The sequence below is a fragment of the Meriones unguiculatus genome, chromosome X (assembly GCF_030254825.1).
Source record: "Meriones unguiculatus strain TT.TT164.6M chromosome X, Bangor_MerUng_6.1, whole genome shotgun sequence".
Taxonomy (NCBI): Eukaryota; Metazoa; Chordata; class Mammalia; order Rodentia; family Muridae; genus Meriones; species Meriones unguiculatus.
The window spans coordinates 118,579,119-118,593,719 of NC_083369.1; the positions used below are offsets into that span (position 1 = coordinate 118,579,119).

The following is a 14,601-nucleotide window of genomic DNA, read 5'->3' on the forward strand; positions in this document are numbered from 1 at the left end:
CAGGCACACCCCAAAGCTCTGGCCCTGAGGTTAATGTTCCAGGCAGCTCCTTGCTGCCTAAGGAAGCTGTACCTGATCCGTTGAGGGCCTTCCCACTCTTGCCAATTCCCTTCTGAAGCACCAGCAGGCTTAATAAATGGCATCCTGTTGGCACTTCTTTTTATCACAATTTAGAAAGTCTTTCTTCCATTTAATTCTACATGTTGGAGGACAGGGAAGCAGGGAGGTGGGGAGGTGGGGGGCAGGAGTTGCCTTTGTGTTTGTCTGAGCACCATGTGTGTGCCAGAGAACAGACCAAAAATAGGGTAGACATCAGATCCCCTGAAACTGGAATTACAGATCCTTGTGAGTCACCATATGGGTCCTGGGAACCAAACCCAGTTGAGCTATTTCTCCATCCCCTTGCCACAGGTACTTAAAGTGTGTTCCACTTTATATCCCTAAAAGAGGAACTAGTTGTATGAAGTTAATGAAAGTTAGCTACTTTTTCCATTTTAACTAATTTATTTATTAATCTTAGAAGTTATCTGTCCTCAAACTCTATGTAGCCACAGATGACTGAATTCCTTCCTAATTCTCGTGCCGCATCTCCCCAAGTGCTGGGATTACAGATGTGAGCCACCATGCCTATTAATTAATACTTTGCTGGTTTTCCATTTCCATGAAACTAGCTCACTTTACAAATGTATACACTTATAGGAGTTTACATGTCTTACAAAGGGGGAAAAGTTTTTTTGTTTTTTTTTTTCATTAATGTTTGTATTTGTAGCTGGAGGCTGTACCTGCTTACCCAAAGCAGTTCCATCCTGAAACTTTAGCACATGGCGGTACTGGGAGGTAACTGCAAGGACAACCAAGAAAACAGTGGAACAAGAACATCTTTAGACTCTGACACTGTAAGCTTGAATAGGGAATCTCAACTCTAGTCAGATTTTTTTCATGCAGACAGGGATTCTCTGTGTAACCTTACCTGCTAATCATCTTTGTCCTGTTTCACCATTCATGAATATAGGTGTTAGTTGGCTTGGGGTGGTAGTACACCCTTTTGCTACCACTAGTCTGGAAGCAGAGGCTGGTGGATCTGTGTGGGTTCAATGTCAGTGTGGTCTACATAGTCAGACCATCTCAAAAACATAAAGGCAAAGCCCTGAAGTTGGTGCTGGTTATTCATTTAGTTTTGCTGTGTGGGGGTTTGGTGGAGTGGGGTGTCATTTGTTTATTTGTTGAGAGAAGTTCTCACTGCTTAACTTTACCTGGTTTGGAATTCACTAGATCATGATGGATTTGAACTCACAGAGATGGTCTGCCTCTGCCTCCAAAGGTGCTAGACTTAAAGATATCTTTAATTACAGATGTCTTGTGGGCTTGTTTCCATGGGACAGAACCACAGAGAAAATAGGCTGTGGAGACTATTTCTGTTCAGGAGGGATGTATTCAGAGGGATGAGACTTAGTGGGTGTATATGAGTATGTTGCCTCTCAGGCATCACATGAAGATGTCACAGTCAGAAACAGGAATTGTCTGATTAATGGGACATATTTCTCTAGAAAAAACAATTAAGAGAAAATGGCAGGTAAGAGATGTAGGTTCTGGGGCGGTAAGGTAAAGGGAAGGCCTGGCGGATGGAGAAATTGCTGACCCGTGCCCACTTCTGGTGCCCCTCCCCAATCCCTCCCTCTGAAGATCTAGCACTAGCCTCGTGAGACCTCGTGGCCTCTGAGGAGGGCGCACCACTCCCATGGAGCCCAGCGCCTTTGCAGCCTAAGGGCTGGGGTTGGGGAGAGGCACAGGCCACATGATGCCCAACCTCTCTCACCAGCCCAGCACCTGACCAGGAAAAGCTGTGAGTTGCCCAGAGTGGAGACGGGTCCCTGAGCAAGACCAATGGCCTCCCCGCGCCTGGGAATTTTCTGCTGCCCTACCCGAGATGCAGCCACACAGCTGGTGCTCAGTTTCCAACCGCGGGTATTCCATGCTTTGTGTCTGGGCAGTGGCTCTCTCAGCCTGCTGCTTTGCCTCCTGCAGCTCCTGCCAGGGCGCCGATCTGTTGGTCACAGGATGCCTGCAATGTCCCCGCCGGCCTCAGTCCACATCCTCCGAGCTGCCACCGCCTGCGACTTCCTTGGCTGCCTGGGTAAGGGAACGCAGACAGCTCTTTTGGGAGTTAAGATATGCATCTCACAGGGTGGAATGTGCAGGGTTCCACACAGTGAGATCTGCCCTCCCTTGAGGATGGTACAGAATTTACTAGTTGGGACCTGCTCTGGCCAAGATGCGTGGCCTCAGAGGGGAGTACAGGTTTGGGAACAGCTACGTGCTTTGGGATGTGTGACTGGCCCTTGTGTCCAGAATAGGGCTGGATCTATTTACCTAGTGACTGGATAGTACTAGAGAATTCTGCAGAGTGATTGGTAAAATCAGAATCTGTAGAATTTTAACAAAAGTATCTGTTGCATTTGTTAGTGGAGCTTATTAGGAAAACCTCAGGTGGTACAGTTACAAACAAAAACAAAACTAAAGCGGATCCTTGGTTAACTCAGTGAGGAGAAACACACAACATCATCTATATGCATGCTCTTCCCTATGTATTTATTTGTTGTTGTATGGTTTTGTTTTGTTTTGTTTTTAATCTGAAAGTGCTGTCCTTTGAGCTGTTGTTGAAATCATCAGCACCCTGTGCATACTGGGTAAAAACTCTACCAAGTCGCTCTATCTCCAGCTCCTGAGGTATATACAAAGTGCTAGGTGGTGCATGTTCTGTCACACTTTTGTTAAGAATAACACAATACTTTAAAATGTTTTCAATCCCCCGCCCCCCCCCCAGAGAAGATTAATGGCATGTGAGTGCTGCAAGAATTTACATAAAGTTTTATGGGAATGCAGCACTGCCCAGCATTTGCTGTTTTGAGACCCTCTTAGCTATGGCAGAGTTGAAGGTTGGAAACAGACACCATGGTCCGCAAAACAATCACAGTTTACTACCTATCCTTTAGCAGAATAAGTTTGCCAATATACTCTTTCAACTAGAGCATAATGCACTTTGCTGAACTCTGAACTAGACTTTTATTTTATCTGCTTAGTGTGGAGATTGTCCAATATGCATGAAGGTAGTCTATAATTATAAAAAAGTGTCCTGAATCCCTAGATGCCCTTCCCCAGCTTTGCAGACCTTCCTTTTTTTTTTTTTTTTTTTTTCCTTCTGGCTGGGTTAATTGGAAGCAAATTCCAGACTTGTATTTCTGTTTGATAGGTTCCAGTAAAAAGACTCAGACCTAAAAATTTTGTGCAGCTTAACACCAATGCAACTTTCACTTTAAAATAATTAAAACCATATTCTCAATATCATCAGAAAGTATTCACTTGTTGCCTAAATGGGAGAGAACAGTTAAAATAAGGCCCCAATCTATCTACACTTCACCATTTCTTGATGGTGCTGTCCATGTGGGAACTGCAGTTTTCAATCATTCAATCATTTCTGTTTGTCCAGTATTCATTTTCCTGTGTCTTTCACCTTGAAAAGTTCCCTGAATACAGGTGATTGAGTGTACCAAGGGCCAGATCTGATTTATCCCATTGCAAAGAGTCACAAAAATATGATTGTAGACACTGAAGAGTTTGAGTTCAGATAAATACTCTGTAAATTCCAAGCCACTTGCTCACATTTGGAGACTATTTCCTTTCCTTTAGGGATTTTTTTTTTTTTTTTTTTTTTAGTGTAGGAATAATTCAATCAAAATGGTGTGTTGTTGATTCTTAAGGATGTTCTCAGGATAGCTAGCAATAGCAGTTTTGTCCTGTAACCTGAATATTTTGAAATAAAGATGTACCTAAAATATCTTGAGGAGTAACAAAAGAACAGTGTTCTTCAAAACATCATGTACATGAAATTGTAGACATGAGACAGAAGTCAGGAGAGTGCTAAGGGACTGACTCTTCTTCTGAAAGATATGAAATATGAGTGCTTATATTACAATGTTCCTGGCCCAGTTTTAGTTCTTTGAAGATGGGCTCATTATTAGTGAACTTACAGAGAGCTAGTGCTGCTAGTGCCTCAATCACAGACCTGCACAACTATGCTTAGCTCCTCCTATAACTTTTTGAGTTCCAAGGAGAGCTAGATTGCTGACAATTATTAAGTAATTTTCAAAAAGCTATTATTTTTATTAGCTGGCTTGATGATTAGAAGATACGGCTTAAGAATTTAGGAACTAGCAGGGCAGTAGTGGCACACACCTTTAATCTCAGCCCACAGGAGGCACAGGCGGGTGGCTCTCTTGAGTTGGAGGCCAGCCTGGTCTACATAAGGATGTCCAGGACAGCCAGGACTACACAGAGAAACCCTGTCTCAAACAACAACACACACACAGGAGTTTAGAAACCACATTAATCCTTCAGTAGTGCATTACTCAGTACATGCATATGGTTTTACATATGTTATGAAGTGTTACATAGTAGTATATATGCATCTTTCTAGCTCCTTATATGATAAGTAATTAGTAATTAACATGGATATTAAAAGATACATGTGAAGAATACAGATCTGCTGGTGGTGCTGTAATTCCCACTCAACAAACAAATGAGGAACAGTGTTGTTTCTGCTGTGGTTTGACTAGACACTGAAGTGCTTGGGACAGTTCTGACAATAACAATTATCTCAGTTGCTCAGTCTTTAGCTTCCTCTCTATTGTTATACACCAACATGTCTGTTTTCTTCTTTCATCTTTCTTCTGGTCCTTCCTGCTTTTTTGATGTGCACTTACAAAGTTTTGTTTTTTTTGCTTTTTAAAATTTTTATTTGTTTATTTAATCACTTAACAGCCTTATCCCAGCCCCCAGCCCCTCTACTCTCAGACCAGGCCTGTCCCCATGCCCCCTTCTCCCCATTTCCCCTTCTCCTTCTCAGAGAAGGGAGGGCCCTGAGGGGTACCAACCCACCCTGGCATCTCAAGTCACAGCAGGATTAAGTGCATCCTCTCCCACTGAGGCCAGACAAGGCAGTCCAGCTAGGGGAAGGGATCCAAGGCAGGAAACAGAGTCAGAGACAGCCTCTACTCCCATTGTTAGGGGATCCACATGATGACCAAGCTGCACATCTGCTACATATGTGTAGCTTAGGTCCTTTCCATGGCATGCTTTTTGGTTGGCTGGTCAGTTTCTGTGAGCTCCCATGAACCCAAGTTAGCTTACTCTGTAGGTTTTCTTGTGGTGTCCTTGACCCCTCCCTCCATCTCCCTTTTTCTTTCCTTCCACTCTTCCACAAGACTCTCCCAGCTTACCTATTGTTTGCTGTGGGTCTCTGCACCTGTTCCTATCAGCTGCTGGGTGGAGCTTCTCAGAAGAGAGTTGTGCTAGGCTCTGGTCTGCAAGCATAGTAGAGTATCATTGTGTCAGGGGTTGGCTTTCTTTCATGGGGTGGGTCTCAAGTTGGGCCAGTCATAGGTTTGTCATTCTTTCAATCTCCACTTCATCTTCATCCCTACATTTTCTGTACATAAGACAAACTTTGTGTGGAAGGATTTATGGGTGGTTTGGCATCTCCCTCACTCCACTGGAAGTCCTACCTGGCTAAAGAAGATGGCAATAGTCACACCACAATGCCACCATATTGCTTCATATTTGAATTAAGATTAAACACGTTTTTACTATCTAATTTTCATACAGGAATCATTATCAGGTCCACTGTGTGGGTAGCCTACCCTGATTTCATTGAAAACATCTCCAACGTGACTGGGACAGACATTTGGCCTGCTGCTTTCTGTGTGGGGAGTGCGGTAAGTTACTTCCCTTTGCTCACCCTCTCCCTCTGCTCCTGCTACATGGTGGTCTTCAAAGCAGACACTGGGAGCTGTGAGGAATGCAATTCTCAGGTCTTTCCCTGGATCTGAGGACCAGGAGTCAGTGTGGTGCCAAATCGACCTGGGGTGAGGATGGACACGGAAGTCTGAGAATGACCCCTCCAGTGCCTCAGCCTTCACCTTACACACAAAAATATACCCTCTCCATAATGTGTACATAGCCCCAGTCAAAGCCAGGTACAGAAAAGAGAAAAAGATTGGATATGGTTTTCCAAATGAAATATATTTAAATATACATTAAATATTTCACATGAAATTTTTGTATAAATAAAGCATTTAATAAATACATATATTTCACACAGAAAAAAAAATGCTATGCTTTTTGCACTGCACTGCCCCTCACAGAAATGATGTAGAGGGCATGAATGCAATGTGGAGTCTCACTTCCTCTACAGAATTCCCTGCTTACTCCCATTCACACTCTCAATGGTTTTCTAACTGCATTCCAATGATGCCCAAGTCCCAACCAACTTTATTTTAGTTGGCACATTGATTTTGTGCTACAACCTGGACACCACTCTTGTCATCTCCTCCTACAGAAGCACCTTCTGAGTCTCTTGGGTCCACACTTTTCCCTTCTCAGAAACAGAGGCTCTACCTTGAACTGCAGAAGTCCTTCCATCATTGTAAACTAGGCATCAAGAACCTCTACCTGCTTTTTCTGTAAGCACACTGGAAATAGAGTTCTCATGTCAAATACAACTATATGGACAGAGAGCAAATACATACACATATATGTCTAGGTCAGAACTACCTTGAATTCCAGAAAATATCCGCATGGATTTCTCACCTATGCTGCCAGGCACACCTGTGTTTGCCCCTCCTTTCAGCCACAAGTAGGACACCTCATTAATGCTGCTAGAATCATTGAAGCTGAGATCCTCTTGATTGTAGATGTGGATCCAGCTGTTGTACAGTGCCTGCCTCTGGTGGCTCTTCTGCTATGCAGTTGATGTGTACTTGGTGATCAAGAGATCTGCAGGACTGAGGTATTTATTGACTGGGAATATAAACAGAGGTGTCTTTTCTGATTCTGTAAGTAATATTTGGACATGGTATTTGGCATTCAAAGGTTCTTTGCAGTATGACTCACAGCATACATTAGTCTGCCAATTGGATTTTCATGCAGAAATATTTATGAATATTTATATTCATTTTTATAACATTTCTTTTGGATACTTGGCCTCACTGAGGCTGACCTTGAATCTAGGATCCTCCTGCTTCTGCCTCCTAAGTGTTCAGATTACAGGGGTTTGGCACTATTCCCAGTTGACAGCTCATTTTTGTAACATATCAATGGCAAATTCAAAACATCAAGATTCTTGCAACCTTACAAATAAGTTGGGAAATTAAATAGTTAGGGGCTGTTGGAAATTTCAAGTGAAGAACATATGGATTCGAGACCCTGGGTTGAATTCCAGTGGCTAAACCAAAATAAATAGATAGATAGATAGATAGATAGATAGATAGATGAGGGTGTGAGGAATCAAACATTCGTGACATTTAGAAGTGATGTTCAAGCCCTCTCACTCCATTATTCCACACTGATTTTATGCTCTTTTCTTATTGGGCTTCCATCTTGTCCTCTGCTACTCAAAGACATTTTTAATTAATTTTGAGGTAAGCATTCATTCCAGCAGGCTGGATGATGGTGATGCCAGCATCTAGAAGGTTCTGGGCAGAGTTTGGCTTCCGAGGATGCCCTATCAGATAGAAAGTTAATGCATGGGATGTGAAACCCCAGAAACTTTCCAAGGGCAAGAACAAGAGCAAGTTTTCAGAGTTAACATACATGCCTGTGAGGAATGGAGTGGGCTCCCCATCATAGAGAAACCAGGCACACAAGCAGAGGTAACAAAGTGCCCAGTTTTCACAGAGACTGAGTCTCACCCAGGTTGCCTGGTGCAAGTCCTACTTCTTAGAGCCTTGGGCTAAGTGTGTGTATGGCCTCCCCGGCTGGAATGAGCCGGAGCTGAGTGTGACTTCCATAGCCTCTCTAGCCTTCCCTTTGAATGGGCCTGCTGGTGTCCAGAGTAGTGGGTATAGCTGCTTCTTCAGGTGGCCACTGAGAGACTGAGGCTGGTGGGGAGACGTATCCTGGTGAATACCAGGACAAGGGCCCAACATGGCCAACACATGTCCTTTGAGATCCTGTCAGCACTTACCTGCTTTCTTTGGCTGCCAGGGGAGTGTTTTCTCCTTAAATCCAATCCCGAGAAAGGTCATTAAGATAGATGAAAAGCTTAAATACAGCTGTTCACTGTAGCTCCTTCTGGTGTGGAACATACAGGTTTCAAACAATATTAGATGGGGCTTGAGATCTTGAAAAAGGCCTTGGACTGAAGGAACTGCTAATTGTAAGAAAATGACAGTATGGTTCTCGATGGGGCACACTTGAGTAATCTCAAGCACCGCAGAGATTGAGGCAGGAGGTTCTCACTGAGGTCAACTGAGGCTGAATAGTGGGAACCTGTTTCAAAAAGAAGTGAAAGTGTAGATGATCTTAGATTTGATTGGTCTTGCATCCTGAACTGCTTACTCACCACTCTGGAAATGTATCCAGTGTGGCCCAGGGTAAGGTGAGGGTGTGACAGAATGAGCAGATACCCCTGTCATCAATAACACAGTCCCCTATAGAGAGAGCTTTTCTGAGGTAGCCAAGTCTCCACACAGCCTAGACATCTAGCAATACTCACATTGCTGACTTGCTCCGCTCCAGCTTCCTGCCCCTGTGAGGCCAGGGAAGGGCCACTGCAGGAACTGGTTACAATGGGGGAGCCAAAATAATGCTGGAGTCATTTCCTTGTGCTCTCCCAGACAACTGGCACAAAATAGTTCTTCTCTAGAAGCTTTGTGTACCAATCTCTGCTTCTTTTCCTGCTTTGTGAAGGTCCTGGTTTCCTGCTCTGATCCACAAGCACGTTTTTCTGTTCATACAGGTGATCTTCAAAGTCAGAATCCCAATTGGACATGGGTGTCATTTGCTAGATATCCTGCTGAATCTTGAATTACAGCTAGTGTGTGTGACTGATGGAGCCCAACATGCCCACCCAATCACAAAGAAGCATCTATTCAAATGCAGTCCCCTTCTCCATGGGATCAGCTAGCTGGTTTTGTGTGGACTTAATTCTCCAGATATATCTGGCAGCACATCTAGAAGATCATGTCCTCAAGTCTGGGGGATTGGGTGACAAGGGTAGGACTGGGTGAATAAGTGCAGGCATAAAGATAAAGGAAGGATATGGCAGGAATGTGAGCTATGCCTGGAATGGGGAGTGCAGAGGAGGGAGGAAGAAAAAAAAGCCCTCCGGTTTGCCTGGAGAATTTGTGATGTCTAATCTTCACCAGTCCTGAGACGCAACTTCTTGGTTTGAACCTTCAAATTGCAACCTTTGTCTGATTTCCAGCCAAAATATCTCTCCCCTTTTATTATTTGTTTTTAATTATGTGTATATGTATGTATCTATGTGTGGGCTTATGAATGTGACTACAGGTACTTGAAGAAGTCAGAAGAGGGCATCACCTGGATGGATTCCTTAGAGCTGGAGTTACAGACAGTTCTGAAAATGCCTGACAAGAGTTCTAGGAACAGAACTCAGGTCCTCTACAAGAGCAGTTGTTTTTGTTTGTTTTTCGAGACAGGGTTTCTTTGTATAGTCCTGGCTGTCTTGGACTCACTTTGTGGACCAGGCTGGCCTTGAACTCAAAGATAGCTGCCTGCCTCTGCCTCCCAGAGTGCTGAGATTACAGGTGTGTGTCACTGTTCCGCGCTACAGTATGTGGTCTAAACTGAATCATTTCTCTAGCCTCCTACCCCTCTTTTAAAACAGAGCTCCCTTTCATTTTTTAGATTTTAGTGTTTTAAAATTTAACACTTACCGCATTTTGAAAATTTCGATTTTTTTTTTTTTTAGTTTTATTTATTTTTATGTATGAGTGTTTTGCTTTCATGTATGTCTGTGCACCATGTGCCAGCAGAGGCCAGAATAGGATGGTGGATCCCTTAGAATTCAAGTTACATGCGGTGTGAAGCCACCATATGGGTGCTGGGCATCAATCCCGCGTACTCTGTAAGAGCAGCCAGTGCTGTTAATGCTGAGTCAACTCCCTAGTCCTACATTTATCTGTTTGTTTGTTTGTTTGTGTAGCTTTTTTAAGACAGGGTTCTCTGTATAGCCCTGGCTGTCCTGGACTTGCTTTGTAGATCAGGGTGCCCTTGAACTCACCTAGATCTGCTTACCTCTGCCTGCTGGGCTTAAAGGCATATGCTGTTCTGGCCAGTTCATGAACCCCAAAATACCAGGAATAACTAGACTCCGCTGTAAATACATGAGGTTCTTTTTATTACAAATTACAAGCTGCAGCTTGGGCTCACACCCCCCACTGCCAAAGCAGTGGGAGCTGAGAGCCCTGTACTCAGGTTAGTTGGGTGATTTAAAGATTCTGGTCCCTCCCAGCATGCCCAAGGCAGGGGTGATTCCTGCCTGGCAAACATCTTATTGGTCAAAATGCTACATTTTGAATTGATTTGCTATAGGAAGGTCCCAGACCGTTAATGACCTGGTGTCCCTCCCTAGGGGGATGGGCCAGTTTCCTAGCACCTGTATCTCTAGTGGGTGGGGAAAGAATGCAGTAAGTGGTCCTTCCCCTCAGGGCATAACTGGACCTCTCCACCCACCTAGTTCAGGCCTTAATTAATAATAGCTGATTTTTAATATTTTGGTCTCTCAATGCCACCACTGCTTGGCTTATTTATTTAGTGAGACAGCGATACAGTTATGTGTACTCCAGCCCAGAATTCCTGTGTTTTTATAGATTCCTATGATAACAAATAATATAAACTGAGATCACCTCAAAATCTTTACTCAGTCACATGTGTACTTTTCTGCTGTATAAAGTTATGTACGTCCAGGTTTTAGACATCAGGACATGGATATCATTGGGACCCTGCCCTGGCTATCATACGGTTTGGCCTCTTAACTTATAAAGATGATCTTCTGCTTTGGATGATCACAGTTCTGAATTAGATTTCTCAACCTCTGTTTCTGTTTGCCTAATTGGGGTAGACATTACTTGTATGATTCTTGTGAGTTTTTTTTAAAGATTTTATTTATTTTATGTATATGAATGCTCTATCTGTATGTACACCTGCATGCCAGAAGAAGACATTAGAGGATATAGATGTTTGTGAACCATTATGTTGTTGCTGGGAATTGAACTTAGGACCTCCAGAAGAGCAGAAAGTGCTTAAACACTGAGCCATCTCTGTAGCCCTCTTGTGAGGGTTTTTATATGCCATCCTCTTGAGAGTGTAACCTTCTATTCAGAAAAGAGACTTGTTTTGTTATTAGCATTTTCTATGCCTACAACTCTTGCTCCATAAACACTTAAACACTAAAAGCAGAGCTTCATACTAGTACAATTCTTTGTCACTTACAGCTACCCATGTATCTTACAGCCATCTTCTTAGCTACTAGACATGCATTTAGTGAATATACATGCATGCAGGCACTCACACATACACATGAAATATAATGAATAAAAATAAATAAGTCTTTAGAAAAATAAAGAAAGAAATATACCTTACATGCAGTAAGATGGCTCAAATAGCCAGATGGCTCACTGGATAAAGACACTTACCACAAGCCTTAATAACTTGAGTTTGATTCCTTGGAATAGAGAGAACCAGCTCCCTCAAGATGTCCTCTTCCCTCCATAAACATGTTATGGTATGCAGCATATGTGTGCTGTGTGGGTATGGAAGGTCAAGAGAAACAGACATGAGAATTATGCCCCAAGAGGTTGTCTGTTGTAGTTTGGATCTTATCCCTTAAAGGCCCATGTGTTAAGGGCTTCATTCTGGCAGTTTATAATTGGGAAGTGGTAGAATCTCCAAAGGGTGGCTTAGTGAGAAGTCTTCAGGTTGTCTGAAAAGCCTGCCTTCCATGGGGATCATGGACCCCTTGCCCTCTCTTCTTTCTCTCTTGTTCATGTCCATGAAGTGAGTGATTTCACTGTGCCGTATACTATTAGCATAATATATTATCACAGGATCAAAGTAACTAAGCTAACTATTCACATATTGAAATCCATCACTATTCAGAAGGCTTTCTCTCCCTTTTAAAGGCTTTACCTCTTAATACCATCATTTTCACACTAGAAGTTCTTGGTGACATTCAAATCATGACAGACGAGAACTGGACAGTGTTGTCTGAGGGTTTTACACATGGGAATTTTCTCTTACGGTTTTATTACAAATGAATCTCAGAAGTAGCAGCCAACCCCATTAGAATGGTTGTCATCAAAGCTAGAGTTACATAACAGTGAGTATCTGTAGTTGCAGCTACTTGGTAAGCTAAAGCAGGACAATTACCTAAGCTCAGGAGTTCAATGCCACTTTAGTGAATCCCCAGTTTTTAAAACCACACACATACAAAAAAAAAAAAAAAAAAGAAAAGAAAAGAAAAGAAAAGAAAGCAGTGTTCACTGTTGACAAAGAGAATTTGGTTCTTTCAAAATTTAAATATGAAGGGGCTGGGTCCAGCTTAGTCATAGAACAATTCACTTCTATCTATGAAGATGTACACTGGCTAAACATGAAAATACCATTTAACCCAGCAATTTCACAAACACACACACACAAAATTTGAACAATATGAACTGAAATACACATACACACATACACACACACACACACACACACACACAGACATATTCATAGTAGTACAACTTATTCATAGTAGCCAAAAGTTTGAAACGGTCTAACTTTCCGTTGCTGGCTGTATGAAGGAGCAGAATGGAGTCTGTCTATATAATGGTGTATTACTCAGCCATAAGAATATGCTGAGTGGAAAAAAAAAAAGTATACAAAAGCCACTCAATGTATTATCACCTGCATGAATATCCAGAACAGACAATATCCAGAACAGAGCATATTAGTGGTTCTCAGGGCCAGAAAGAATGGTAGTGACTGCTAATGGGAATGAGATCTTCTTTTACGGTGCTCAAAATGTTCTAGAACTAAATAGTTTTGATGGTTAAACAACACTGTAAAGCTGCAAAGAGTATCTGAATTGCTCACTTTCAAATAACAAATAACAAATTTATGTGATGTGAATTTCACCTTAATTGAAAAAAACAAAAATCTAAACTCAACAACCCTCTCACCATCAGCACAGGAGTCTCTTGGCAATGCAGAACTTAATCTGGTCATTTCCACTAGGCAGACATGTGCCCCTCTGAGCTGTGACCACCCCTCTTCTGTTTTCTTTTAGCACCATCCTGCTGTACCACATCATGGCCTGGGGCCTAGCAATTCTGCTCTGCGTGGAGGGAGCAGTCATGCTTTACTACCCTTCTGTGTCCAGGTAAGCCTAGTCATCCAACATTATAGTGACCATGTCCTTGGTCTATTGTGTGCCTCTAATAGGGAATGAAAAGCTGTATAGCTAAATCCATCTTGAAAGAAAGTGAGAGGGGCCTAGGGGAGGTAATTCAGTGGTAGAGATTTTTGCTAACATGCTTGCAGCCTTGAGATCATCCCCTCTCCACAAATGGAGATATTTATAAAACATCAAGGTCTGAGGATGAATACTCTAAAATTTATGTGGAAAACAGACAGAGATAGACAGTGTTTCTGTGATTTTAGGTATGTGTAAACTAGGACTCAGCACAACAGAAGTGTCCTGACAATTCTTGCCCTTTGCCTATGTTTATGAATAAAGTGTTGTTGTTTTGTTTTTCGAGACAGGGTTTCTCTGTGTACCCTTGGTTGTCCGGGACTCACTTTGTAGACCAGACTAGCCTCGAACTAACAGAGATCTGCCTGGTTCTGCCTCACAGAGTGTTGGGATTACAGGCTTGGGCATCACACCTGGTATAAATAAAGTTTTTTTCTTCTTCTTCTTCTTCTTCTTATTATTATTATTATTATTATTATTATTATTATTATTATTAATGACAATGTATTGACTTTGTATCCCAACTTTGGCCCCCTCCCTCGTCTCTTCCCAATCCTACCCTCCCTCTTCTCCTCTATGCCTCACCCCTAGTCCACTGATAGGGAGGTCCTCCTCCCCTTCTATCTGACGCTAGTCTATCAGGTCTCATCAGGACTGGCTGCATTGTCTTCCTCTGTGGCCTGGCAAGGCTGTACTCCCCAGGAAGAGGTGATGAGAGAACCTGCCACTAAATTCATGCCTTGCTAGGGATCCTACTTGGAGACTGAGTCTGTGGGCTCCATCTGAGCAGGGGGTCTAGATCCTCTCCATGTATGGTCCTTGGTTGGTACATCAGTCTCTGCTGGGCCCCCAGGGTCCAGGTTTTTGGATTCTGTTGGTCTTCTTTTAGAGCTCCTGTCCTCTCCAGGTCTTTCTAGCTCCACCTTCTTTCATAAAATTCCATGCATTCTGTCCAAAGTTTGACTATGAGTCTCGGCCTCAGTTTCAATACCTTTATCAGTAGAGTCTTTCAGAGGCCATCTGTGGTGGTCCTGTTTCCTGTCTTCTCCTGCTTCCAATGTCTATTGTGTTTGCTGTTCCAAATGAGGATTGAGCATCTTCCTTACAGTCTTCCTTTTTGTTTAGCTTCTTGAGGAGTATAGATTTTAGTATGTTTATCCTATATTATATGTCTAATAACCACTTATGAGTGAGTATATATCATGTGTGTCTTTCTGCTTCTGGGGTAACTCATTCACAACCACTTTAGAAATCAATCTGGCACTTTCTCAGGAAATTAGGAATAT

General features: G+C 42.7%; 1 protein-coding gene across 7 annotated transcripts in view; it reads left to right on the forward strand.

Annotated features, from left to right (window-relative positions):
* Nucleotides 1-14,601, forward strand: part of Gpr143 (G protein-coupled receptor 143) — a 33,258-nt gene that overhangs the window by 809 nt on the left and 17,848 nt on the right. For 2 of the 7 annotated variants that reach the window (XM_060375158.1, XM_060375156.1), the window contains exons 2-5: nt 2,026-2,134; nt 5,662-5,771; nt 6,750-6,844; nt 13,130-13,222. In XM_060375158.1, the coding sequence (XP_060231141.1) occupies nt 2,059-2,134; nt 5,662-5,771; nt 6,750-6,844; nt 13,130-13,222 (374 nt within the window). In that variant the 5' untranslated portion in view covers nt 2,026-2,058. Of the gene's footprint in view, nt 1-769; nt 897-1,819; nt 2,135-5,661; nt 5,772-6,749; nt 6,845-13,129; nt 13,223-14,601 lie in introns of those variants that run through there. The other 5 variants (XM_021627238.2, XM_060375154.1, XM_021627239.2 and 2 more) reach the window with 4 other exon arrangements.